The sequence below is a fragment of the Moschus berezovskii genome, chromosome 20 (assembly GCF_049115385.1).
Source record: "Moschus berezovskii isolate FMDL1 chromosome 20, NW_MosBer_1.0, whole genome shotgun sequence".
Taxonomy (NCBI): Eukaryota; Metazoa; Chordata; class Mammalia; order Artiodactyla; family Moschidae; genus Moschus; species Moschus berezovskii.
The window spans coordinates 52596528-52623941 of record NC_142479.1 but is presented as its reverse complement, the minus strand read 5'-3'; the positions used below and the strand labels follow the sequence as shown (position 1 = coordinate 52623941).

Genomic DNA, 27414 nt, shown 5'->3' with positions numbered 1-27414 from the left:
GCAGGACGCCAAAGGTGGGCTCCTCCTTAACCCCTTGCCAGCTGGAGGCTGCGCAGCTTCTGGCCCATCTCTGGGGACACTAGGTAACATCCAGACAGACACCCCTTCCTCCCAGCCAGTAGGTGGGACACTCTCCCCCAAAGCCAGGGCCTCCTGGGAGCAACATGGAAGTTGCCTCAAGCCAAATATCACATCAGAGGGAGCCATTGGAACGCATCTGTGAGGCTGAGGGACACCACACTGACACACCACAGGATGGAGCAGCCCTCTCCCTGCAGAAGCACCAGCCCGGGCTGCCTCCAGATCAGAACTGTCCTCAAGATGGAGGGGGAGGCGGCGTCTTACTCCCTCGTGGATCTGTTCACTCAACAACTGTCAATGGAATACGACCCCGACCCCGCCCCCCCAGGTCTCAGGCACCATACTAAGTGCTAGGGACAGATACAAATGTTAAAAAAGCTCTCCACCTCTGCTCCGTTTTGGTCTCTCTCAGTAGTCAAGGTAACCTCTCCACAGATATTTTTAAAAAGCCCCAAGTCGTATCTCCTTCCTACTTTCTCAGTTTTTATTGGTGTATCTTAAAAGGGCGCAATGAGGGGGAAGAAGGAAAGAGCTCTGCCAACTTTGGATCTCTGGGCAGCTGGGACCTCACACCCTCTTGCCAGTCATCCAGCCACAGGCAGGTCTTCACTGAGCCAGAATTGTCAGTTGCAGCTCCGGGGTTGAAACTCACACCAGTTTAACTGTGTCTGTGTGCGTTCCATGGCAATACCCACCGACACTCTATGGAAGCTTCCCCTGCCTCTGTGAAGAAATAAATAAACCAGGAGACAGACACACACACCCCACCACCTTCGAGAGGAAGAATGTAGGTCAGCATCTCTGCCACTACTCCATGTGAAACGGCCTATGCTCCTGGCAGAAACCAGTAACCGCAAACCCAGCCCAGCCCCCTAAAAATCCCACCGCCTTCCCAGAGCTCTCAGCTTTAGCGAGAAAAGGACTTTTTTCCTGTTCTTAGTCTGCTCCCCGGCTGTCTGAATTACATTTAAGACTCCGCTGACAAACATACATCAGCCTGTGCTCCCACAAGGGCAGCGGAAGCCAAGCAGGGACTCGAAGTCAGCTTCACGCATCGTTGATGGAACTAACCCTGTTCCAATTGCTGAAGTCTTAAGAGCAGCAATGACCTAGAAATTGACAGTGGGGGGAGAACCGAAGGGAAGGAAAACTAACAAACCAGTACACAGAAAACCCGATTTCCTAATACCAGGGGAAAGGGAGAGAGAGGAGGTAGAGGGGGTAAGAAATTTGGCCTCTTTGAATCTGCAAATGCGATCTTGGCTCAGTGCCAGAGGATACACAGCAGCCCCAATGCGAGTCAAGCCATGTTCCTGACTCCAGTCCTACAGTTAAGAGGAAGGCGCCAAGCCTCAAACACAACGAGGTGGGGAGGTCGCTCCTCTTTGGGCAGGATCCTACTGTGGACACAGAACAGACAGCAGCTGCCCACAGTGTGGAAACAAACTGTAAAGCAGTCACGTCTCTTAAGGCTGCAGCATCCAATAAAATGTAATTTAAATCAAGCCTCGCATCTGTTCTCAATCCCATTCAGTCTCTGCTTTCCATCAGCCTTCGGACAATCTCTGCAATTATGCTCGTTAACCCTTATAGCCCCGGACGCTTTCCAAGCTGCTAGGTATAGACCTGTGTTCTCCCCTCGCAAATTGACCTCAGAGGGAACAAATGCTCTAGGGAAGGAGTGTGAGACATTCAGGCTCCTGTCTACAGACTACGCTCTGCTACACACACTAGCAGGTAGTGTTCATTTCAGAGGGCGCTCTCTGTGTGCCCTCCTTCTATCCTGTACCACCTGCCACAGCCCAGATCACATTGCAAGGATCCAGTGGGCAGCATGAATGAATCAGTGGCTAACTGATCATTTGTACACATATCAAGTTCTCAAACCCAAGCCATGTCAGGAAGGCAGGAGGCAGAACTCAGGGAGCGGCACAGACTTGGTCACTGGCTGTCACATCATTCCTATCACACATGGTTTGCATTCCAAGCATATGCTTGAGTTATAAAAGTACAGCAATCTCCCAGAGGAATCAAACTTCAGTTTTTTTTTTCCCTTTCCTCAAAACTACCCCAGTCCCACACCTGCACTCCTAAGGCAGCCAGTGTTATCATGGTGCCCTCTGGTGTCCCCATCACACATTGCCATTTAATGCCACTGGAAGCCAAACCCAGAAAAGTGGGAACTTGAGTAACCATGTGGATTAATTTATCTAAGAAGACTGGGAAAATGAGGTTTCAATGACAATCCAAACCCAAACGAGGGCATCTTGAAACAAGTGGCTTCAGCTGAGGGCAGCTAGGACCGTGGGACAGTCTGGGGAGGAATTTTCACATTGCCTTCTGAAAAGTTTGAGCTCTCTTGAAATGTGATTGCTGAAGAAGACAAACACTGCAGCTTGAAAATATATTCACAATCTGTAGTCACATTCTCCTGACCACCCCCACAACCTTGGGAGTGCCCAAGAAATTCAACGAGTCTTTAACATGTCACAGTGTGGAAGTATCTGCAACATTACATGAACACAGTACACTCCAAAAAAAAAAAGATATCCTTTGATCAAAGTGGCCTCCAAATCTCCACGTCAACTTGCTTATTTGTCTGGAGTCTCCTTTTTCGTTCTGCTTCCTCTGATCCAAAAGTTCTTAAAAATATACCAATGTTTGTGGAGACTAAGAAATAAATACATGAACTTTCTGCAGCATCCATCTGTATACTTGTAAGCATGTTGGTTAGGGGCACACTCAGGGTAGAGGTAGTGAATGTAATTAAAAAGGGTCTACTTGGTAGTTTGTAATGCATAAATATAATAAAACTCAATGATATAATTCTGTGCTATTAGTCACGAATCTATAGATTATATTTTATCAGTTTTAAGTAAAAAAAGGTCATCTGCTTTCAGACCTGAGTATATAAAGTACTAAAATGAAGACTCCATCGGTCTCTAAATGCCAGCTGGATACTTTCGGGTGGGGTATTAGTAGAAAAGAATTTAAGGCAATCCAGTAGCTAAGATATTTCCAACTAAAGCTTTGTCTTTCAGAGCATGCTCTATTTCCTTCTCTTCAATCTTCAGAGACACCTGCAAGGAAGAGAAAAGGACTTTTTGTGGTGGAGAACTCACAAAAGCCAAGCAAGTTAAACATTGCTTTTCCAATAACATGGGGGGAAAAAAATCTGATTCATACTATAACCATATCTTCACACACCTTAAATCCTACCTAACAAATGTTCTTGCCTGGAGAATCCCAGGGACGGGGGAGCCTGGTGGGCTTCCGTCTATGGGGTCACACAGAGTCGGACATGACTGAAGTGACTTAGCAGCAGCAGCAACAAACAAAAAAACAGTGTTGATCAAATTGTGATCATTTTTAAATCTTTACTTTAGCAAAAGATAAGCTCTTCAAAGCAGGACAATTAAAAGCAATGTCACAAAGAAGTTCGTTGTACCTTTGTGAAGCGGGTTTCCTTGTTTTTCTTTAATCCGAAAATGCCTCTGGCCTCCAAGAGACCTGAAAGTGACAAACACTCTGACTGGTCCACAGCTGCCACCTGCTGTTTGCGACAGACGTTACTATAGGCTTCATATAACTGGAAGGAAACAAGGGAAAACATGTGGTTTTAAAGCCCTATCTCTTCTAACTTTGTAATCTTTCAAAATGATGTAAATCTGGGTTTGCAAAAGAGTTATCTGAATACCCTAATGCTCTCCATTTTCAATAAAATCCTTGAAAAGGCATTCTGGAGGTACTGCCAAAAACCTACACTGTAATGCAAGGAGGGGGCTTTATTGTGTTTCAAAGGGAGAGGCAGAAATAAAGGGGAGAAGATTAATGGTAAAGTCTCAACCATAGCCCAAGGGAAATAAAAGTCAGCTGCCTTTTACATGATACCAGTACTTATTCTCACCGTTAAAATCCATTTTTAATTCACATCAGCTGCAGCATCATAGGCCTTTAGGAAAATATCTGCTCTGCAAAGCAGATTCTCCTCTCCACCCCAGCTCCATCTGCTGAGATTCCTGACTAACCTTCCCCAGGGTGACCTCTTTGATTTTCAACCGCCTGGTCAAGAGCAGCAAAGAGCAGACCAAGATCTTCTGCTGGAGGGGGAAGGAATCTCGTGCTCCTTCTTGGCTCACAGTCATTCTGTTTCCATCAACTTCCGAGATGACTTGTGATACGTGAACAACACCAACCCGCTTGGGAACCAGCGGCTCAGAGGGTGATTTACCTATCAAGTAAAGAAATCAGGATTAATTCGATTTTTTAAATACTGTAGTTTTACAATTAAATATGAATCCCGACAGATGATACTAAGTTTTAGTGGAAGGAGAGGTTCCAGTTCTGTAACGAGAAGTCAAAGGATGAGACACAGTGCGATCCTCAGGAAGATGCCAAAATGTGACATGACTTGGAAAGTAAGGTTAGCCTCTTTCTGCAGAACGGTGAGATGTTTTATCCTGTATGATGCAATTTAATGTCAAAGAGATGAAATCGACCTCATGAAAGAATAAGGACCAGACAGACAGCTAAGGTAAGGTTCCTAGTATCTCAAAGGCAAAGAAGGACAGAACCTTGAATCAAAGATGACTGGGCCTGGTCACTGTTAAAGGCTGGAAAAATTACCTAATATTTCAAATCAAATGAGTGGCTAAACGTGGACAGTCCTAAGTCCTCTAGATAGCCTCCCCAAAATGACCTTTGAGGTTTGGTTCATTTGCCCAAGCTGATCTCCAGGAGAGCAACACTTGAGAAAATGTCATCGGATATTTCAGCAGATAGCACCATCTCAGAGGCCGGAGGTTGGGAAACTGCCAAGGAACCACAGAGGACTGTGGCCTCATTGTTTGGATGCAGGAATGGCAAGAAGGAGGAGGATTTGCTCTGTAACAAGCTTTGCCTCATGTTACTTCCTGAGACCAAGTCAGTTGTCCCACAAGAGTTTGCTTCGATTGTTGTTTAGCCGCTAAGTCGTGTACGACTCTTTGCAACCCCGTGGACTGAAGCATGCCAGGCTTCCCTGTCCTGCACTGCTTCAATTTCATAATCACAGACAGGATGCTACCGAGGACTAAGCATACTGGAGAAACTCCAGTTACAGGAAGCAGAATCTCACAGAGCTGAGAAGAATTAGGTCTAGTCTTACTCCCTATCCAATGGCTGAGTCTCTTCATAATAGTTTCAAGAGGTCACCTACCCAGCTTGTGTCTGAGTCTCTTCAATACTAGGACACCCCCACTGTGTCAAAAGAAGACCAGTTAGTGCTCTTTACTGGAAAGTGCCTTCTTTTTTTTTGGCTGCACCACGAGGCATGTGGGGTTTTAGTTCCCCAACCAAGGATCAAACCCCCTGCACTGGAAGAGGGGAGTCCTAACCACTTCTATAAGTGTCTTCTTATATTTAGTTAAAGTCAGTCTCCCTGTAGCTTTTAAAGCCATTAAAGCTACCACATCTACCAGAGGTTAAAGGACAGGAATTAGATTAGTTTAATAATTTATGACTTTTTGTCATAAATTCTTTTAGTTGTGTGTTTGTGAGCGGTGCTCACCAGGTCCACTGACAAGCCTAAATGTTACTGGTAGGGGAAAAAGGGAATGATGTGAAAAGTTGAAGAGAAACCAGTATCTAGTCTGTGCATTGGCAAACATTACCTACTGTCAGTCAAAGCACTGTTTGGCTACTTCTGAAAGATTTTCATTAATCTTCTTTCAACAAGTTGATGATAAGGAAGAAACAATCAAATCAGACTCTCCGGTTTCTAAAGATTAACATTGGATATTAACCACAAGATATGTAGTTCACGGCCGTTTTACATCCTCTACAGCTAAGAGGACAAGGCTGAGGGAAAGGAAAACTAATCTTGTCGTTTTTGTGAAAGCCTGCAGTTCACTGTAGCAATGCTGTCTTTGTACTGCCACCCACTGAGGCTTGTTGAAAGTCTAGCGATAGTCCAAGTTGAACTAATTCTTTCCCTGTCTGACTCTTATTTCCTGGGATTTGCTTTCACCTATATCAAGACCTAAAGTGCACTCGATATAAGTACCCAGAGAGAAGCTGATCCAATCTTACTGTCTAGTTTTCCTTCCTAGGACTTGGAAAGAAAACCAACTCTGTCCCAACTATTCATGTAACACCCTGGAGAACTCATTTCCAGTAATGCGAGGATTACAGCACTGGCAGGCAAGACTGAAATAAAGTAGATGAAATTGATGAAAAACACAGACACCCATACACAAATGGATAACAGGATTTAACTATGCTCATCTCATCTTTCTATCTCTTTCAGAAAAGTAAAGCTTCTAATTATGAAGGAAGAGGGAACAGAGATAAACTACTCACATTCAGAGAGAGGCTTGAGGATAGTCTGACTTTTGACATCTGACTCTACAATTTCAATAGCCCTCCTGTAAAAAAAAAAAAAAGTATTTCTAGAATTAATTTAGGCTGAGCCAAACCAAACACCACACCAAACCACCAAGCCCCAAAAACAGGCACATTAACACAAAGCAACATGTTTTATAATTTTAAAACCCAAGAAAATTGGATTATGCCTCAACTCCAGGGGACTTAATTGCCTCGAAATAAATCATGGACCAGGGAATCTGAGAAACTTCAACACTACTCGATTTCCTCTTATAGAGGCCGAGAAAGTCATCATACATTGAGCCAATGATAATATTTTGGACAAGGAAAACATGTCATGGATAGAAGAGAGGACATGCAGTGTGGGTGACTGACTAAAGAGAGACAGTACCACCCATACACACCAGACCTAAAAGAAGAGCCCGCGGTTATCTATACATAGGCTCTGTGTAGGCTAAAACCACACCGGCCTACATGACTCTTGCTCATAGCTGCAGTCTTTATCCAAGTAGTTTCTGACTAGGAAGAACTTTCAAATCCAGGATCACACCATCTAGCAAGAGGAAGAGCTTTCTCTCCCACTGCTCTCTCCAAAGTACTTTGCCCACAGGAAGCCACGAGCCAGACCTGGATCTTCTGCGTGGCAGTAGGGGGAGGTTGGACCAGCGGGCCAACACAGCAAGTGTCATTTTAATGGACCCAGTGTCCTACTGGGAAAGAAGAAATTTCATCAGTCAGCACAGAGGCTTTCCCCAGCAGGAGGGGCTGGGGGATGGGAAGGGGGGAGAGAGAGGTCTGGAACACGACTGTGGGGGACCCCACCAGTTGGAGGAAGGGGTGCTCACAAAAGCAAAGGAAGGGGCAAAGAAAGTCTCAAGGCAAGGATGGTTCAGGTCCATAAATAAACCTGCTTGAGACCAGCTAATGGAAAAGTAAACTGGAGTCTTTTTTAATACAAATGTAATTAACCAATCTATAATCACCACAGGGAGTGCCCGCAACATCTCATTTGTTTCTCCCTCTGTAGGTAATGGACTGATAATGTTTCAGACATTAACACGGTGGAAATGCAGAGCTCCCCACTGAGAAACAAGTCCTCCTTTCTGAACGTAAAAAGTGGCAGAATGGAGCCTCTTAAGCCACATTCATTTGAGTTACACAAGACAATTAACAGCATTTCTTCTTTTTTAATAAAAGCAGCCAACAGTGCCATAACTCACCTGCAAATATCAAGCGCTTTGCGAACATCTCCCGAAACAGCAGAGACTTTGCGGGCGCAGAACTGAATGGCAGCATTGTCTAGGACCTGGTCATTAGATGCCTTTGGACAAGACATAGAAGTTTACAGTTAAAAGTATACAGCTCCTCTTCTGCAGTTTAGGTCTCAGACATGAGTACTTTCACGCTTAATTCTAAACTTGATTGACCAAACTTTAGGGTCTAAGAGATACCTTTTCTGCTTAGAAATGGGAATTTCATACACTGAAGCATTTTGTAGGAATGTGGCAGAGGTTCACAAAAGGGAAAAAAACAACTGAAAGTTAAATTAGCAAAACTACACTAAACTAAAATCTACTTGGTCATTTACAAGAGAAAGTGTTTTCTTGGTCCTATTTTAAAAAAATTTTTTTTGCCAGACCATGAGACATATGGAATCTTAGTTCCCAGACCAGGGATAGAAGCTGTGCCCCCCTGCATTGGAAGTGCAAAGTCTTAGCCACTGGACCTCCAGGGAAGTCCCAGGTCCTATTTTTATTTTTTTTAATTAAAAAAAAAAAATTCTATTTCTTTTTGGCGGTGCTGGGTCTTCATTGCTGCATGGGCTTTTCTGTGGTTGTGGCAAGCAGGAGATACTCTCTGGTTGTGGTCACCGGCTTCTCATTGAGGTGGCTTCTCCAGTTGTGAAGCATAGACTCTAGTAGTTGCGGTTTCCAGGCTCAGTTGCTCCAAGGCTTGTGGGATCCTCCTGGATCAGGGATGGAACCCGTGTCTCCTGCACTGGCAGGCACATTCTTTACCACTGAGCCACCAGGGAAGCCCCCTCAGGTCCTATTTTAAGACTACTGTGTGTGCGTGTTAGTCACTCAGTCATGTCCGACTGTTTGCGACCCCATAGACTGTAGCCTGCCAGGCTCCTCTGTCCATGAAATTCTCCAGGCAAGAATACTGGAGTGGGTTGCCATTTCCTGCTCCATGAGACTATTAGAGAAGCATTTGAGTGACTCCTCTTTTACGTTTATTCCAATACTGAAGCACCCAATAAATGGAGCCATGGGTGGAAATTCACATAAAATGTTCTCACTATGGCCCACAGGAATGCCTTGTTTAGCAACGCAGTCAAAGCAAAATATTTTAGAACCATTGTTAGGTTTCCCTCTCACAGGCGATACAAGGAACAGACACCTTGGTACAGTGCTTGGCACTCACCTGATTCAGTCGATCCTGCAAGATGGTGGCTATCTGATTTTTGGTATAAGGTGGGAAGTTCAACAGCTGTGGCTTGCATTTTTCTCTAGCTTGAAGTCTCGGCAGAATTCTGTCTGTGAGATCCAAAGTATTAGCAATACCTGAGGAGGAGATATGTAACACTTATCATCAGTGGTCAAATCATCCTAAAAGGAAAAATAAACCTTCTGAAAGCTGAATAAAATTTCTAATCATAATCCAGCTTTCCAACTGTTGCTTCCAACTTGTCCCCCACTCTCAATGCTCATTAGGTAGGATGCACACAATCATTGAAGAATGCTTTTTTTTTAAGTGGTCTTTATTTCTTGGCTGTGCTGGGCCTTCCTTTCAGCATGTGAGAAGAATGCTCTATTCAAATTAGGTTTAAAATTTTGACTAATAAGCAGGACCAGACACTCCCAAAATTGACTGTAGATGAAATGGAGTATTATGTCATTTCTATTCAGAGTTAACAAAACTGATCTGACTAGTGAAAGTCGCTCAGTCATGTGTCTGACTCTTTGCAACCCCATGGACTATACAGTCCATGGAATTCTCCAGGCCAGAACACTGGAGTGGGTAGCCATTCCCTTTTCCAGGGGATTTTCCTAACCCAGGGATCGAACCCAGATCTCCTGCATTGCAGGCGGATTCTTTACCAGCTGAGCCACAAGGGAAGCCCTGATTTGATTAAGTTCCCTATTATTTTATAATAACTTTCCTTTAAAGAAAAATCTTCTTTTATTTATTTTTATTCTTTTTTGACTGAGCTGCACAGTGTGTGGGATCTCAGTTCCCTGACCAACTCATGCCCCCTACCGTGGAAGTGCAGAATCTTAACTACTGGACCACCAGGGAAATCCCTATAGTAACTTTCTTATTATGGTAAGAAAGCAGAAAGCTGGTGTAAGATAAAGTAATAGGTGATAATTCCCTGGCAGTCCAGTGGTTAGGACTACTCACTTTCATAGCCAAGGTTCAATCCCTGGTTGGGGAACTAAGACCCCACAAGCTATGTGGCACGGTGGAAAAAACAAAAACAAAAACTGATAAGCTGAAGAGATCCAAAAAAGAAGTCTTTAGAACCACCATGTAACGTGAACAACAGAGCACTAACCAATCAGCACCAACCGAGAATTGCTTAGCCACGGCCATTCAAAGAGTGTGTATAAGACATCCTGCCCTCTGCTGTCCAGCTGATCCATCTCGTCCAACACCAGCACACTACAAAGAAAGAGAAACAATGAGGATCCATGTTCACCTTAACTCTCCAATCTGTTTGATGTGGGCTGACTCTAGGTCACATTCCTACAGCTCAAACCAGTTTGAAGGTAGTCATCTACCCCATTTGGTAACATACAGCAATGAGCTTAAAAACATTTTCCCCCAACGTGAAATTGGAAGGTTTCTCTTTTTTCTTTTCTTCTTTCCCTTTAAGCTTATGTAACTACCTCTCAGAGAGAAAATATAGGAAATGTTCTTTTCATGAGTAAACTGATAAATTCAAGAGATGAGGCTGTGAGTTTGTGGGCAACAGATCTCGCAGACTTTCACAAAGCAACATGCAGCAGAGCAACACTTACATCATGGGGCCCTTCTCTGCAGTCATATGGTTTTCCAGTTTCCTCATCATGTCCTTCCCAGCTGGCCTGGATACTTCTTCCTGACAAATCTCCTGAGCAATGGCTGGGAATACAGCCTGGGCACTCCTCAAGGACATGCAATTCAGCACAATAGTTTTAAAGCCTTTTAGTTCCTTCTAGAAAAAAATGCAAACAGGCAAGTTAGTTTGGCCTCGGATAAACTTCTGATGGAACATGAAGTATCTTTGAGGGGTTAACAGCATATAAGAAAATAAGCTCCACTTTCATTTGGAAAGATTTTGACAATGAAATTTAAAATGTCTTATTTGGGGGAAAACTGCAATCCCTGAAGTACTTCCACTTTTTCTTAACCCTTAATAACCAGATGTCATTTTAGCAAGAGCATCATAATTCAGACTCTCAATGTACCTTGAGGTCTTGCAGAATTCGGCTTAGGCAGGCAGTTTTTCCAGTTCCAGGAGCACCAGAAAGATAAAGACTTCCAGCTTTTTTCCCACAGATGTGCTCCCTTAGGAAATTCCTGATGACATCCATCTCCTTTTCCCTGGCAGGCAGCTGATCCGGGACAGCTGTAGTCAGGACCTGTTTCGCTTGCTGGTAGCAAGTGCCTGTGCCAGACATGAAAGGACAATTAGACACAACAGAGGGGACTGAGAAGACCCACCAGCTTTCACTTGGAATCACCAGCCTTGGTTACGAGGCTGCACCAACAGCTGCCATGTAAGAACCAACCTTCTTGCTTGAACAGCCTCAGACATGCAGATTCTTTCTCCGGCGGACATCTCTGCTCAGAATTGGTTGTGATGTCCTGACCTTTCGGAACTGAGGAATGTATTTTGTTTTGGTGAACTCTGGTGTGTTCTCTTTTGCTAGGAGACTTAGTTGTCAGCTGATTGTCAAATACCAATCTGCGTCCCTTTGATGTCTGTGAGCGAGGGGGACCATTCTCTTTCTTGCCTTGCTTTGGTGGAGAACAGGGAGATAAACGGGGAGTGTTGCACAGGTTGTCGTCACCTGAAACATATTAAAAATCAGAATGGGTCACTCATAGCAGTGAACAGTAAAAGGACTTGGAAAGATCTCTGCATCCTCCCCTCAAAAGGGGGATGAATTTCTACCAGGGTCAGAATCATCAAAATAAAATGCCTCTCAGTCGTGAGCAAACATCGGCCACCAGATGGCACCACTGAGTCTTACTAGTTGGTAGAGGTTTTAAGGGGAGGAAATTCTAGGATTGCTCTAAAACAGGGCTTTCCAACCTTGGCATCACCGATATCTTGGACCAAATAATTTTTCATTGTGGGGGACTGTCCTGTGCACTGTATCATAGTGAGCAGCATCCACTGTCAGTAGCATCCCTCAGTTATGACAACTAAAAATGTCTCCAGATACTACCAAATCACCCCTCATTAAAAATAGATGTGTTAAAACAAGAAAGGGAAAAAAGAAAACAAAACTTAAAAAAACAAGAAAGGATTATCAACCACAAGAACTGTCACCTGTTTCTCATAATTTCACAACCACTGAGGCAAGTTTCAAAATACTATGTAACGAAAAGTGACACTAACAGAATCAAGTTCAGTATTAAGGAATTGAAGATCAGCCCTAACAAGTAGTTCAGAAAGTGATTTCAAAAGTAGCTCAACTCTGAAGTTCAGTAAGCAGTTAGCAACCATTCTGAAAACAACCAAAGGGAATAGAATCGTCTTAATTGTACTCAGAAAGCTGTTTCAAAGTCATCTTATTATTAAGAAAGGTTGAGAGCTACCAGTTAAAAAGTACGCAAACAATGGATATCTTACCCAGACGTTTTCTGGGGCTAAGAGGCAGAATTTTTGCACAAGGAGAACGCAGGATAGCCTGGGTATTGGTCAATTCTAGTTTGGTGTCACTGGAGATTTTAGCTTTGTCCACTGTCCGAGACAGTTTCTTTTTTGGAAAACTGATTGTAGCCTGTGACTGGGAGCGGGTTTGAGGCATGATGGCAGCACAGCTGGGTACAAAAAAGGGAACAGGACATCCAGTCAATATGTAAAAGTGAAGGAAAAATAATTAACATGGAACTTAAACCAATGATCAACACTCATTTCATAACCAGATTATGTTGTGACAATATTTTAGCATTTAATTCTGCTTCATATCCAAATCTATGCAACAATAAATACCTTGTCTACCTACTACACATAACAGGCTGTCATAAGTATTTTAGGTATTCACTCAGCTTCCCTTGTGGCTCAGCTGGTAAAGAATCCACCTGCAATGTGGGAGACCTGCATTTGATCCCTGGGTTGGAAAGATCCCCTGGAGAAGGGAAAGGCGACCCACTCCAGTATTCTGGTCTGGAGAATTCCATGGACTGTATAGTCCATGGGGTCGCAAAAAGTCGGACACGACTGAGCGACTTTTACTTTCATTTAAGTTTTACAATCATTTTAGAGGTAGGTACTATTATCCTTTTCTTACTGATAATAACTGACAGGCAGTGAGGCCCAACATCATAGCAAGGTAAGACCAGGTATTCTGGCTCCAGAGCCCAAATTTTTAACCACTCAACCCATGCAATAAGAAGTTGATCTTAATTGGCGCCGACAGCACTTCTAATTCTGTAGCTCCAGGCCCGGGGTAGATCAGTATCACAGTCTTAGCGCAGCAGCCTCCCATACTTACAGGCTTCCTCAAGCCCTCAGTCCCTACTCCGCCCAACCTCGGCCCCACATACTCCCAGATGTTCGGGGAACATCGCCCTCCTATCGCACTCAGCACAACTGTCAGACCATTCCGAGGGTGCATTCCTCGCTACCCGACCCCGACCTCATCACCTTCCAGCGACCTGAGCTCTGCTCACAGAACCCGCGGCCCTTGCCCCAGGCTCTCACAAACTCCGCCGTCCCCAAGGACCCGGGCCTCCTCTCCTTTCCACCATACAGGGCTGCGTCACCTCAGTGCCGGCTCTTCCTCACGTCTCCGGCAGACAACTTTAGGGACTGTCCACGACAAGCTGCTGGATAAACCCCACACCGACAGCAGCAAAGCCCAGCCACGCTCGCGCCAAATCTGCACAGCCGCAGCTTTCCCGCCTCCCGCCAAAGCCCAGCCGCGCTTCTGATTGGGTGTCGCCAGAGCGCCGCGCGCCTTGGAGACAGCCCCCTCCTTCACAGCCAATCAAGCCGGAAGGTACACAACCAATAAGAGAGCCCCAGGTCTTAGCGCCACCGTGAGGCCACGCCCACAGGTCCGTTTACATCCGGGGCTTCCGAGGAAAGACGCAGGGTAGCGCCGGGGCCGAGTGAGTCCGGCTGGCCCCGCCGCAAAGCCCGGCGGGAGATGTAGTCTTTGCCGCTCGCTACTGTATTCCCACGCCCTTTTTTCGTTCTCGATGCCCTTTCTCAGTGTTGCACGTACCCATTTTCATTATCCTAATGGGCTAGATTTTCAGAGAGCTACTACATAATCAGTTAATCAGTTCAATCGCTCAGTCGCGTCCGACTCTTTGCAACCCCGTGGACTGCTGCACTCCAGGCTTCCCTGTCCATCACGAACTCCCGGAGTTTGCTCAAACTCATGTCCATTGAATAGGTGATGCCATCCAACCATCTAATCCTTCGTCATCCCCTTCTCCTCCTGCCTTCAATCTTTCCCAGCATCAGGGTCTTTTCCAATGAATCTGTTCGCCTCAGGTGGCTGAAGTATTGGAGCTTCAGCTTCAGCATCAGTCCTTCCAGTGAATATTCAGGATTGATTTAAGATTGACAGGTTTGATCTAACTGCAGTACAAAGGGACTCTCAAGAGTCTTCTCCAACACCACAGTTCAAAAGCATCAATTCTTCAGCACTCAGCTTTCTTTATGGGCCAACTCTCACATCCATACATGACTACTGGAAAAACCATAGCTTTGACTAGATGGACCTTTGTCGGCAAAGTAATGTCTCAATACCTACCATTATTTGGGCAATTCTGGGTGCCAGGTTTGATGCCAAGCGTTTTACTAATGCTCAACACTGCAAGGCACAAAGCAAATCTGCTGAGGGTTAGAGGTCACAAAATTTTTGGTGGCCTTAAAGAGCCAAGGATCATTATTTGACACCAGTTTCTTTGTCAAGTTCTGCATAAATAACACTGCACTTCATCACATTAGCCCCCTTATTTGTGTTTCAAAGATGAGAAATAGGGCCAGGCCTTTGCTTTTATTTTGTTACAGACAAGAATATGATATTCTGTGTACCTTCCCATCACTAGTCCCATTGATCCACACAATATGTAGAGTGGAGAGAATTATGGCCCCTTAATTTAAAAATATTTCTTAATGGCTAAACACAAGGGTTTCAGGACCAGAGAAGACCTCTATAGAAGAGGCAAGCTGAGCTTTTAATGAAAAAATATAAATTAGAGCAGTAATTTACAGGCCAGCTTCCAAAGCTAATAACCCAGTTAAGCCTCAGGCGCCATTAAAAACCAGAACCCAATTCTAGATGATGGTAAGCATTTATCTCTCATCCTTCTATATATCAAATGAAATAGAGCAATAAAACCAAGAAATAGGAAAACAACAACATTACAATCAAGTTAGTTGTAGTTGATTCACATAGGGTATAAAAGCCAATACAGAGCTTATGTGTATGCCAGGTTTTGAGCTCTGGTATTTTACCTATATTACCCTATTAATTCTTACAGGAACCCCATGAAGTTGGAATTATTTCCATTTCACAAATGAGGAGATGGAAATAGAGAGGCTGAGATGTGCCCAAGATCACACAACTAGTGAGTGGAAGAATTGGAATTCGAACCCAGGAAGTCTGAAAGGAGATCAAGCTCCTAACCACTTAAAACATCCAACAAGTAATAGATAGAAAGTCAAAGTTGCTCAGTCATGGCCAACTCTTTGAGACCTCATGGACCATACAGTCCATGGAATTCTCCAGCCCAGAATACTGGAGTGGGTAGTCGTTCTCTTCTCCACGGAATCTTCCCCAAGGAATCGAACTCAGGTCTCCCACATTGCGGGCAGATTCTTTACCAGCTGAGCCACCAGGGAAGCCCAATAGGCAGATGCAGGTTCTATAGCAGAGAGAGGGCAAGGGAACACATTTGAGGAAGGCTTTCTAGGAGATGAACACTGCAAGAATGAAGGGTGTAGGCTGCCACAAATGGAGAAAGTGTTACCATAGAATTGAGGCTTCTTTACCAGCTGGTATTTCTGATCTCTTAATAGGGCAGTAGAACCTAGGAAGCAACTTCCACTGTTCATGTTTATTTCTATAACCTGGGCACCTAAAAATTGTCCTTCATAACCAATGGTAACAAGTGCCCAGCGAGCTTTTAAGGCATGGTGGTGAATAACCTACCTAATTACAGAGGCAGCAGAAAAAGCCATGAGTACTTGATGTGCATACTGGAGCCTATGGAAGCATCCACCAGGAAATACAGCATTGGTCCAAGGAAAGCCTATAAGAGTCAGGGACTACTGGGGAAGCAGGCAGAGAACTGCAGAATGTCCAGATTGAAAGGTCTCTTGAAGCTTTCTCTTTCCAGTACTTCAGTAGTTATGATGAGATACCGTCATAATGTTTCTTGCTTCTGTGCCTCTTCTGTGCTGTTTCCTATGTTTGGAATGCTGCTCACCATCCTTCCCTGGCTAATTACCATAAAGACTTTTAGTATCCCTCATAGGTTTCTCCTGGTGGCTGTCCTGCTCTCCTGCTAGATTGTGAGCTCCTTGGGGGCAAAAACCATGTCCTATTCATCTTCATACTGTCGGTGTCTGGCACAGAGCTAAAATATGCAATCAGTGCTTGCTGAATGAATGGAAAAGACATTCCTGCCAAGCGGCTATCCATCTTTTGCGTGAACATTTTTTGTGGTCAGACAGCATACAGTCCTTTAAATCTCACACCCCCTAAACCTAGGAGCGGAGAATGAATTATGGGTAAAATGATCCAGACTGGGCTCCGACGAGGTCAGAGACAAAGCATCTCTCCATCGTTATCCTCCAGGGTAATGAGGATCCTGAGGTTGACATTTTAGTCCTTTTAACTCTGTCTGCAGAGTAATAGGAAGTCAGAGACAGGCAGCTTCCTTACAGTAAGTAACTTGCAGTTTGTGGCTGGGCTGGGTCGGGAAAACACTGAAGCAACACTTTCGCCGTAAGCAGCTATGCCTCGGTAATAATTGAAGTGGGACAGACTGGTGTCCCTATCACCTGCTAATCCACACACAGTATCATGGGGGAAGGAATGAAATCACACAGGAAGAACCTGTCTGGCATCCTTTTGTGAGTCTGCGCGCATGTCTTTGTGTACACTGGTGGGTGCGACTAGCATTACCATCCCAAAAGGACAGAGAAAGCTTATAGGAAGTTAGGAAGTTAAGGGTCATTTAGGCAAGCTTCATTTGAGGACTATTCAAAGGCACAGGAGGAACAATTACATCAATAAATAGGTAGTTTATTAATCATATTAATAACAATGACGAATCAAAGAATCAAGAATTCGGCCTATCTGGCAAGTATGGATGAAAACGAAAGGAGGCCCTTTTCCCCCTCACTCCCTCCCCCCATAGGTTTTTATATCAAAACTATGTGAATGACTCATCCACACACCCGTTATGAATCAGTCCAGGAAATAATTCCAAGACCTCTGCTAGTGATGAAAGTACAGGTTAAGCTCATTAAATCTATGGTGAATACGTCAGCTGACCACAGTAAGCCGAGACTGTCTGGTTCAATTTCGACACCTAAAGTCAAAGTTCAAGGAAGTCAGCTAAGATTTCAACTTAAAAAGGAGTGAAGGAGGAAAGCCAACATCCACACAAAAAAACTGACACACACAGTCTGTGTTCTGTCCTCACCTTTTCTTCACACGTCACTGTGAGAATCTACCATGCATACAGGTGGAGAGAACCATTAGGGATATAAAGACAAGGCCTGGGGGATCTCCTTAAGACTCCCTGAAATCATGGGCCAAGGGGAATTAGGTGGCAAATACAAATAATAACCAACTCTCAGAATCACGTGGTCAGCTTGGCGAAGTGGAACTGTGTACACTGGTGGGTGCGAGGGGAGGAGAGAAAATTCTCAGGAAGCTGCAGATGCTTACGTCCAAGTGAGTGTTTCTACAGTCTCAAGGGGACCTGGGGTCAAACCACGACACCCCCGAGGCAGCAGACTTCTTCCCAATCTACGCCACCACTTGTGGCAGTATCCCAGACAAGAGTACACAGTTTTCAGGTTTTTTGTGTTTGTTTTTAAGCAAGGTTTAATTAAACTGCACGGCATCCAGAAGAAATAAATGTACCAAAGAATCCAACCTGAGACCAGATTACACATTTGGAGGGGGGAGGGAGTACTGAATCAGAAACGCCAAAATAAATCATACAATAAATTATTTTTTAAAAAGAGAGAAACTGATCGACATGCAAAGATGGACGCGCACATACACACACACGCTCTTCACACACGTCACTCCAGTCTCGTATTCAGTGTTGATGAGGGCTCCCGTGCTGGTCGCCATGGGAAAAGACAAAGGTTTGACGTGAGAAGAGAAGGCTCAACCCTCTGCCACCAGTGGAATGAGGTTCAAGACAGTTAAGAGAGGGAAACCACTCATTTGTCAGAAACGAGAGTAGAAAGAAGGAAACAGCAGTTATCAAGGAAGATTAAATTGCTTCAAAGAGGGACAGAGGGAGAAAGCACAGAAGTCTAACACAAGTAAAGGCACAATGAATGTGGAGTTGAATGGAACCAAACCCTTCCTTCGGTTAGTTTTCCTTTATTTTGTTTTTGTAAGTGTTTTGAAGGTGGTTGCAGTTTTGCTTCATTCTGCTTTTAAGAGATGAGTCCTGAAGGCAGAGTTGTAATGCTTTCCATTCCCTAAGTTAGGGTGGCTCCCAGAGAACCACCATGACCACGTGGGGCTGGGGACTGAGATTCAATAGGGAAAGAAAGCCTACAACTGGAATGTGAGGAATCTGATCTGCAGTTCATTGTAGGTTGGTTTTCCAGAAGAACAGACAGCTCAGTGTAGTGCCATCAAAGGGCCTCAGCCGCCCTTTACTCCACCCCCAGAGCTTTGCAGAAGGGAAGGACCCTGGAGTCACACTTCTCCCCCACTCCCATAAGCACGCAGCCTACAGATTATTTCAAGTGATCAGGAGAATTAAAACACACCCCAACCCTGAGTTGCTCTGTAGCAAGTCTATTTACAATTTTCTCTCACCTCTCCCTGGAGGTGAGTCTGGGTTTCAAGCTGGGAAGCTGTGGGGTGAGGGGATGCCCCCAGTGCAGTGGCCAGTCTCCTCGCCTCCACCAGCTGAGAGAGCTGGTATACTTTCTGGAGGCCGGAGCCTCCCACCTCTTGGTGGGATAACCCGAAGTGCTCTCGTTCAGCGGGCCCAGGCGGTGAAACTACTGGGGGCGCTGTGGCTGGAGGAAACCCCCACCAGAGAGAAAACCTGGAATATTAAAGTGCTGTGATCCAGGTTTGGGGACCAGAGACGAGGGACACGGGGACATCGAGCTCATTGAAAAACCTGGAGGCCACTGGCCTGTTTCCCAGAAAGGGCGGTAAGAAACAACTATCATGTTTTTCCCACTCGAGAAAAACAGCATAAAACCAAACCCACACAAGGGCTTTTAGCACAGCTTCCTGATGCTTAGCTGGACAACGTCTCTTCCTTCCGGGAAGGAATAAAGGGGTTAATGGGACTGGGCAACAGCCTCAACACGAGACCACCCAATCTTCCACTGAAGAGACGACATTCCCACAAGCAGATAAAAAGAGCAGTTTAAAAGGTGAGAAGTTTTAGTGCTCTTATAGCCAGCCCACCTCAAACCTATATTACAAGCTTTTTACAGCGTACAAAATAGATCAGTAACTATGAGGCTCACATTCCTGTTCTTCAATAGTAAATATACATGATAATAAATCTGTTATTAACAGAGGGACCAAATAAGGTATAAGGCAAAGACATTTAAATAGGTACTGTGTCATCAACATGCTCTGTGGAAGAAAATCCAGCTGACTAGATCTAGTCCCAGGCCTTTTCCCATGAGGCCAAGAAACTGAAAGTACAATCCATACCCACGTGACACAGCCCAAATTCTGGGGAATATGGGGGGCGGCAGGTCACAGGGGAGGACGAAGTAGCCCCAGTGAAAACCTGGGGTTTGGCTTTTACGTGTTACGCTTATTTCAATGCTCTGTGTTTGAGTAGCAGGGGGTAGGGGGGAAGGTAACACTTTGATAACATTGTACAAAAGGCATCAACTCCCATTTCAAAAATAAATGGGAAGACTTCACAGTCCAAGTTCAGTAACCGGTCAGTGTCTACCCTGGAACTCTGCTGCAGTGTCAAGTCTTGCACTTTCTCCTTTGCCCTCCACTAGCATTCCCTCTCTCAGCTCCTCTGGCTTCAGGATGCCAGGGATACCGCTGAGAGGTAACTGCTAACAGATGTGAGAATAAGAATTATAAATAAAAGAACGATTAGAAAAAGTGTGGTGACAGACCTAATCGTGGTTTGCCTCAAGTCCGTATGGTTCAGGGGATGGCAAAGGACAGCAGACTCCAGACAAGTAACCCAAGCTGACAGCTCTCTCATCTAGCAGTAGAAAGACTTGGGTTTCACTGGGCACCATGAAAAGACCCTTAGTCTGTGATCCAATAGATTGGAAAGGTACCTAGGACAGTTTAAGCCTGTGACATATCTGGTGAAAAGTCTTCGTGGACTTTTCCCCATTCATTCCAAAGAACAGCATGGTTCCTCTGCTCTCACTCCAAGCTCTGAGCAGCCTCTGCACTCAAGGGCTTGAGCAAACCACACCAGCTGGATGTGGAGCTCCACTGTGCTGTCAGAGAAGGGCAAGTCCCTGTACCATGATCCAAGCTCAGGTCCTACCTATATTGGGAACCTCCATTTTCTCTGGGCTCTTCAACTAGGACTTGGAAGACGAAGCAACGTTGCTGGCTACCACGGAAGATCAACTGGATCAAAGCACACCTCACCAAAGTCATTGTGCTTCCTGGCACAGAGGAATCTTTGACTCCCCCAGAAGCTTCCTCACCTGTCTCTACTCAGAAATGTTAACCTATAAAGGCTTGTGGCTAAACGGTGTAGGGAATGGGCAGAGCCTGCTCAGTTAGCTGGGCTATGAATTTCAGGACCGGTGGGCCTGAGTTAAAAGTCTTCACAGCCCACAGAGCTGGACCTTTCCACGAGGTGCTTCACCTTTTCCCTCCTTCGTCATCCTGGGGGCTGCAGTTTCTGAACAGGACTGAAAGGGCCAGGGGCTTCTGGAGCCAGGCAGTAAAAGACTGAGGCAGCGTCAAGGTTAAGGCCAAGGCCAAGGTCCTATTTTCCTCTCTCACTAGAGGTTTTAGGGATTTGAGAATCCATAATGAATGAATGAAAGGGACTTTTTTCTTGAGGGGATAAGGTGGTGGGAGAACAACAACATCCCTCAGCCTCAGCACCTGAGGAAGTGGAGCAGGGAGTCCCAGAGTGCTCCCACCGAAGCCCCTGGTCCCTGTGCTGCAGAGAAACTGACTAGCTCTGAAAGGATGCCCAGTTTATTTCACCTTCTCTTTTCATTGATGTTTAGTTCAACTGGTTAGTATTTAGTGTTTATATCCAGACTATTTCTGGGTATGGGTGTGGGGTGGGGTTACAGAAAAACCAAAATACCCCTAAAAATAGAGCAGATCCATTTCCTTGCCTATGCTCCAAACCTGACCTTTAAAACAGATCATTTCTCTGCAAACTCCTTTCCCGTTTCACTAAAAATGCCCACTCCTGTAAGTCCTGGCCATACCAGCTTCCTAAAATGAAGAAACATAATGCAGCCATCAAGTTCCTCTCCCCCCACCCCCCTACAGTGGGTAGGAGAAGGTGGGAGGACCATTCTCCACACCACCCCGACAATGAGTTCATTCATCACAACAAGGCACCTTTCCCCAGAGGAAAGCAGGAGACATGGAAGCTTCTTCCTCATCTGGCCAGCAGGGCTTGCTAGAGGGATGGATGCAGGGTTTGAGGCCCTACTGTCAATACAGAGAGTCTGGTCACCAAGTCCAGAGATGAGATGCATAGATGGAGGTGAGTTGGGAGGACGCTTGGAGTCTAGAGGTTGGTTGCACTGGAGAAACACATCAGGAGCTGTCATGCAGGTTTCAGGGGAATGGAAGGAACCATCTGAGAAGAGGAGAGGGTCCATCCTTTTCCTGAGGAAGAGGACCAAGCCAGGCTTCACCTGAGAATGGGGGGCAGAGGTGGGGCTCCACGGGCAGCTGAAAAAAAATAAATAAAAACCACATACATAAGGTCACTCACTAGACCCAGAATCACCCAAACATTCCTAAAGTGAGAGACAGACAGGTTCTTTGAGCTACCCTTTAAAACCTGGGATGAGGTTTTGCGTTTTAAGAAAATGCAGAGAAGCAGCAGCAAAAGTTCACCTAAGAAAGCAATATCAGTTCTATAGCCTACATAATTATGGACGAACTTCCTCGATTCTCTTCTTACCTCGGTTTGTTTTGCTGGGATATATCCTCTGAAAGTGTTTATACTCTTCCGGAGCAGGAAAGTCTTCGACTGGATGGAAAGAATACTTTGACTCAAAATCATCTGCAAAAGGAATAGAGCATTAATTCCTATCACCGCCTAATTAATTCCTAATTCTGCCTCAGCTCCCAGACGCCTCGCCGCTACTCCTAACCCTTCCTGACGCACTGTGATGGCCTGCCTTGCTCAGTAAACCCATGAGGATGGCAACAGCATTACTCTCCGTGCCTTGTATGCAGAGTGTGTTCAAAGGCTTTTTACACTAAGGAATGAGTCTTTGAAATGGTTCTTCACATCTTTCCACAAACTGGTTCTCAGGCACATCCCAGTAAAGGAGCCCAGCTGTTTGCCTGAGAGGGGAAGGAAATATAATTCTGTTTCAGTAACACAGTCATCTTAAAGACGATCACCATGGGAAACCAACTGAACTGAATCCACAAACTGGTAGAAATTAAGCTAACCTGGGAATATCTGTCACCAGCTAGTGAGAGATTTTGACCAGCTAATTCCTTTTTGGTCCGGGCTCCCCTCAGTGAGTTCTGTAACACGGTTGGGATAGCTATGTCACGGCCTCTACTCCTATCTCCCATGGCTCCTCTACAAGAAAGCTCAAGTTTTCTATGGGAATGTGGACTTGATCACATTCCACAAGGCCTATCTTCTAAGCAAAAACCCTAGTCCACTTAATAGGAAGAGACCCGAGCAGGGGCAGAGAAGAGGTAATCACTACAGAGTCGACAGCGCGCAGGCTAAAATGGACAGTGCAGATCTTTCCAGACTTCCTCAACAGTCGTTGTTCAGTTGCCCAGTCGTGTCGAGCACTTCATGACCCCACGGACTGCAGCACACCAGGCCCCCCTGTCCCTCAACAGAGGGTCTAACAATACCTGCTGGACAATCTTTACTTGGTGCTTCATCACAGACCTAATGAATCAGACTCTCTTAGATGGAGCCCAAGATTCATTTATAACCTTGGAAAAGTGGACCTGATAACTCTAGTCCATTTAGTCAATTGCCTTGTTTCACAGATAAGGGAAGTGAGGTCCAGAAAAATGAAGTGACTTCTTCAAAGTAACAGAGCTAGTCAGTGGCTTTGGATTATCAGATAAATGCTGTGCATACAATGTTCTTTTTTCAAAGGTCCAGAAAGGAGCCTTTCCTCCTTGGAGAATACGAAATTCCTGCCTCAATAATCCTGAAGAGGATACAGTCTTGGACCTAAAAGCTAACCACAAATATTGAGCCTTGAGGAGCAAGAGAGTGGCTTCAGAGTTAGCAAAACACTTGCTGATTTTACTTTTAATCTCTTCCAAAGCAGTCGAGCTGAGAATTCACCTAAGGAAAGCAATGTATGTGGATGGGAAAAGAAGTCTGAAGGAAAGTCAGGAGAGGAACTGCAGCGAAGAGGGTACCAACTGGCCATGCCCATTACGCAGTGGCCACTGGAGTCAGTGAAGTCGCTTAGGAGCTATGAGACCAATACAGCTAGCTACTCACCCAAGAAAGATCGGACAGTGGTGATGGAATCTCTGTGGCCATTCCTCAGGGGCGGTGGTGGCGGAGGAGGCCCAGCTGGCGTTCTTGAGGGCGGAGGTGGGGGCTTTCCTCGGCTCAGCGGTTCTGACCCGTGCATTCGGTATGGTGGTGGGGGAGGAGGGGCATCCCTGGCACCATTTCGGATCACTGGTGGCGGGGGTGGAGGAGCTGCAAGTAGAATTGAAAGCCGTTAGGCTTGGATGCAGAGACAGTGATGGGCAGAGGGATGCGAAGAGACATGGGCCAAAAGAGCATCTTGGTGCCTTCCCGAAGAACCAGACTCTGTGAGGCTCTGGGCAGCATGCTGAATGTCACATCCCCCTCCTCTCATCCCTGTTTGTTTTCTTAAACTTTTATTTTCTTTATTTTACTTTCTTTATTTGGCTGTGCTGATAAAGTATGTGAGATCTTAAGTTTCCCTGACCAGGGGTCGAACCCGTGCCCCTGCACTGGAAGCACAGTGTCCCAACCACTGGGATTGCCAGGAAGTCCTCCTGTTTCTTTAGCAACATCACATTCTTCCAGAGACAAAGTTCAGAATGAATAGATGACCCTTTTTCATTTCCCATGACAAGTCAGGCAAGAACTCCACTTATTCGTGATGATTTCTTCTTGGCTTTTCCACGCCTGCCTCCACAATTCAAAGTCAGGGCTTTCTCATTTTTAGCCGGTTCCACTGCAAAAAGCCTCTCCATTGTTTTCCTTGCTTCTGATCTCTTAGCCTTCCCATCCATTCTGCATACCAACAACTCACTAATCTCCCTGAAATACTAGCTCAAACTTTTCCAAGGGCTTTGCATTTCCTAGCTCATAAAGTTTCAAATCCTTAGCTTCTACAAGAATCACCCCACCAGCTTCCTTGCTTACACAGTGAGCTACCACGTAGGTAACCTGACCTCGCCTTCGTTCCTTCCTTCCTTGTCTCCTAGGCTGAACTGGCACCGTTCTTCCACACTTCCACTGTTACCTCTCTACCTCTCTACTCTGCTATATTATAATTATTCCCTATACGTGCTTCTTTCCCAGTATACTGTACATTCCTTAAAGTCAGACCAGTGTCCATTCATCCGAGTTCCCAAGTTCAGCCAGATGTATGGCAAGTGGTAGGTATTGAATCAATATTTCCTAAATAACTTGAATTACCTATGCTTTCCTCTTGTGACCAGTCCTTACTATCAAATCCTACCTATCCTTGGAGGTTTAACTCAATTCCCATCTTCTCAAGGCTTTCTCAAAGCAATCCACTCTGATTCCCTTCTTTGTTCCCTGACAGCATTTATAGACTATGTCACTTATTCCAGCACTCAGTAGTACAGAATAAAATGTGTGCCTTTCAAATTATGTATAATAGTTTCATCGACAGAAGTTACATATTTCCAGTGACAGGCTCACTGCTCAAAAAAAAAAATCGGGAAAGCCTCTTTAGAATTGTCTCCAAACCCAGTCAGACAGATCCATAAATATTATTATATGATGGTCATTTCCCATTTTCTGAGGTTGTACCACCAACAAAAATATTCTTAACTATGTATGACTCTGACTTTTGGCCATTCCCAAATACCAAACTCACCCTTAAAAGACAAAAATCTGCCATCAAGCATTACATAATATCAAAAGCATGCTGAACATCGGACTTCCCTGGTGGTCCAGTGGTTAAGAATTGTCTGCCAGTGCAGGGAACACAGGTTCGATCCCTGGTCCAGGAAGATCCCACATGCTGCAAGGCAACTAAGCCCACATACCACAACTACTGAGCTGATGTATTAAATCTTTAAAACTTTTTGTAGCCAGTCCAGTACAACTATGTAGCATTATCCCCATTACATTACATGAATGAGGAAACTGGGACTCTGGCTATTTGTCTAAGGTCACAGATCTAACAGACCCAGAACACGCCTACTCTTTCATAGTAAGAAAACTGCTACATACTGCTTTTCATAATTACCACTATTAATTACCTCCCCAACAAATGAATAACCCAGTGAGATGGAGGTGTGTCTTTTGGTACCTAGGCTATGCCCAATAAGAAGTTGTTACTTACTCAGTACACAGAGAGACTATTCTGCTTAACAAACAACACTGTCTTAATAATAGGAGTATGTATTATTCCTCCTGAATTACTGTCAGAGTTTCTATAGAGTAACCGTAGTTAAGCATGAAACAGTAATGGGCTGATGCTTATAGACAAGGAGTCTGGCACTGTAGGCCCAGTAAATGTCAGTTTTAGCTTCCCACAAAACACACTCAGAACGTAAAACTCTCCCTCAATCTCCAAGGTCTGTGTAAGCATGGACAGTGTCCATTAGAGGTAATAATTAAAGAGAAACCTCCTTAACACCTCCCAGCAGATCTTTGAACCCTGTTTTCAAACCAAATCTGCTCAAACCAAAGCTCTTTCAGGTCATCCTCAAAATATTTCCCTCATGCTCAGACTTCTTATGGTCCTGGAAATCTGTGTCTACCAAGGCTCCCTGGTAGGGATAGGGCAAGTAAAGTAGACAGCATCAGTCAGGCTCAAAAGGACACCAGTGAGGCTGTGAGCAGGTGGCGGTGATGAGAGCCAACCTGGACAGGCAATATGGAGCAGGACGAAGAACTACCTACTTGGTTTCCTTAGCTCAGGGACGGTAATCCTGACCAGGTTCCGCTGTTTGTCACATCCAGTTTTAAGACTACTTCAAGTGACAGAGCTGGAACCCAATGACCCCAAGAGACAAGCAGTGTGTAAAAGAAACCTCAGGGTGGGAAGATCAACTTTTATAATCCAAGATAAACCCAATTTTGAGTAAAGCATGATGTTATTGGTTTTTTTGTTTTAAACTGAAACAGGGCTTCCCTGGTGACTCAGATGGTAAAGAATCTGCCTGCATTGTGAGAGACCCCGGTTCGAACCTTGAGTTGGGAAGATCCCCTGGCGTAGGGAATGGCAACCTGCTCCAATATTCTTGCCTAGACAATTCCATGGACATAAGAGCCTGGCAAACTATAGTCCATGGGTTGGCAAAGAGTTGGACAGGACTGAGCACACAGACATAGCTGATTTACAATGTTGTACTTATATCTACTAAACCCAACCTCCCACTCCATCCTTGATTCTTTTCAAAAGAAAAAAAATGCCCTTCAAAATAGTGTTTGACTCTACAGAGGAAGAATTCAAAAAGAAACTTTATGGACCAATAAGAAGGTATATTTTTGGTCTCTGAGCACCCTGGGCAAGGCAAAAGACTCCTTGTGCCTTTTTTACATATTCTTTTGCCTTTTTACATATTCTTTCAAATGTAAATCATTCATAAAGAAACAAAAGTACATTATAACATGTTATCATTATCATAGTATGATTGATTAATAGAAATAAGTCCATGAAAACTACCCAGAAGCCCTCTGCATAAAACCACTAAACTCACCAGCACACCACAGTTTACAAAGCACTTCTATACATTCTTTTATTTACAACCACCTCTGAAAGTACTATGAATATCATTTTACACATCAGGAAACAAACTCAGAAATCACAGTGATAGGCCCGATCTCACAAATGGAGCCAATACTCAAAAGATCTCTGACTAAAATATCTCAATTTTTTTTTTTTCAGAGTATCATTTTTAAGAACTATTGCTCTGGTTACTGATGCAGAAAGTAGGCTGAGGCCTATGGCAGGCTTCAAAGTTGGTGATGGCTAATAGAAGAACAAGATTCATAACTTCACAATGTTCTAAAGAAATCACAAAGAAAGAACTGAGAAGTGGGAAGCAAGAAGTCTACAGACATTTAAAACGACTCAATTCAACCCACGGAAATTACATTTTCCCCTGCTTCTATTCCTGGTTGGGT

The 27414-nt window shown here is 44.7% G+C and overlaps 2 protein-coding genes across 9 annotated transcripts in view; both read right to left on the bottom strand.

Moving 5' to 3' along the window:
• Positions 1-398: 398 nt before the first annotated feature.
• CDC6 (cell division cycle 6) lies at positions 399-21700 on the bottom strand. 4 transcript variants are annotated; one of them, XM_088829059.1, is made up of 12 exons: positions 21435-21700; positions 12296-12486; positions 11226-11507; positions 10902-11101; positions 10473-10648; positions 10007-10113; positions 8872-9011; positions 7665-7765; positions 6421-6485; positions 4110-4312; positions 3530-3670; positions 399-3161 (listed from the first exon to the last, which is right to left on the bottom strand). In XM_088829059.1, the coding sequence occupies exons 1-12, from the start codon at positions 21698-21700 to the stop codon at positions 3072-3074; spliced, it is 1962 nt and encodes a 653-aa protein (XP_088685185.1). In that variant the 3' UTR covers positions 399-3071. The 4 variants fall into 4 exon arrangements, with proteins under 4 accessions (XP_088685185.1, XP_055252836.1, XP_055252838.1 ...); XM_055396861.2 differs by lacking the exon at positions 21435-21700 and adding an exon at positions 13432-13568; XM_055396863.2 differs by lacking the exon at positions 21435-21700 and adding an exon at positions 13313-13559.
• The window catches only part of WIPF2 (WAS/WASL interacting protein family member 2), a 42978-nt gene continuing 30267 nt past the window's right edge, over positions 14704-27414 (bottom strand). For 3 of the 5 annotated variants that reach the window (XM_055407798.2, XM_055407801.2, XM_055407800.2), the window contains 3 exons: positions 23545-23751; positions 22009-22110; positions 14710-21773 (listed from right to left, as the gene is read on the bottom strand). In XM_055407798.2, the coding sequence (XP_055263773.1) occupies positions 21733-21773; positions 22009-22110; positions 23545-23751 (350 nt within the window). In that variant the 3' untranslated portion in view covers positions 14710-21732. Of the gene's footprint in view, positions 21774-22008; positions 22111-23544; positions 23752-27414 lie in introns of all 5 variants that reach the window. The other 2 variants (XM_088829060.1, XM_055407799.2) reach the window with 2 other exon arrangements.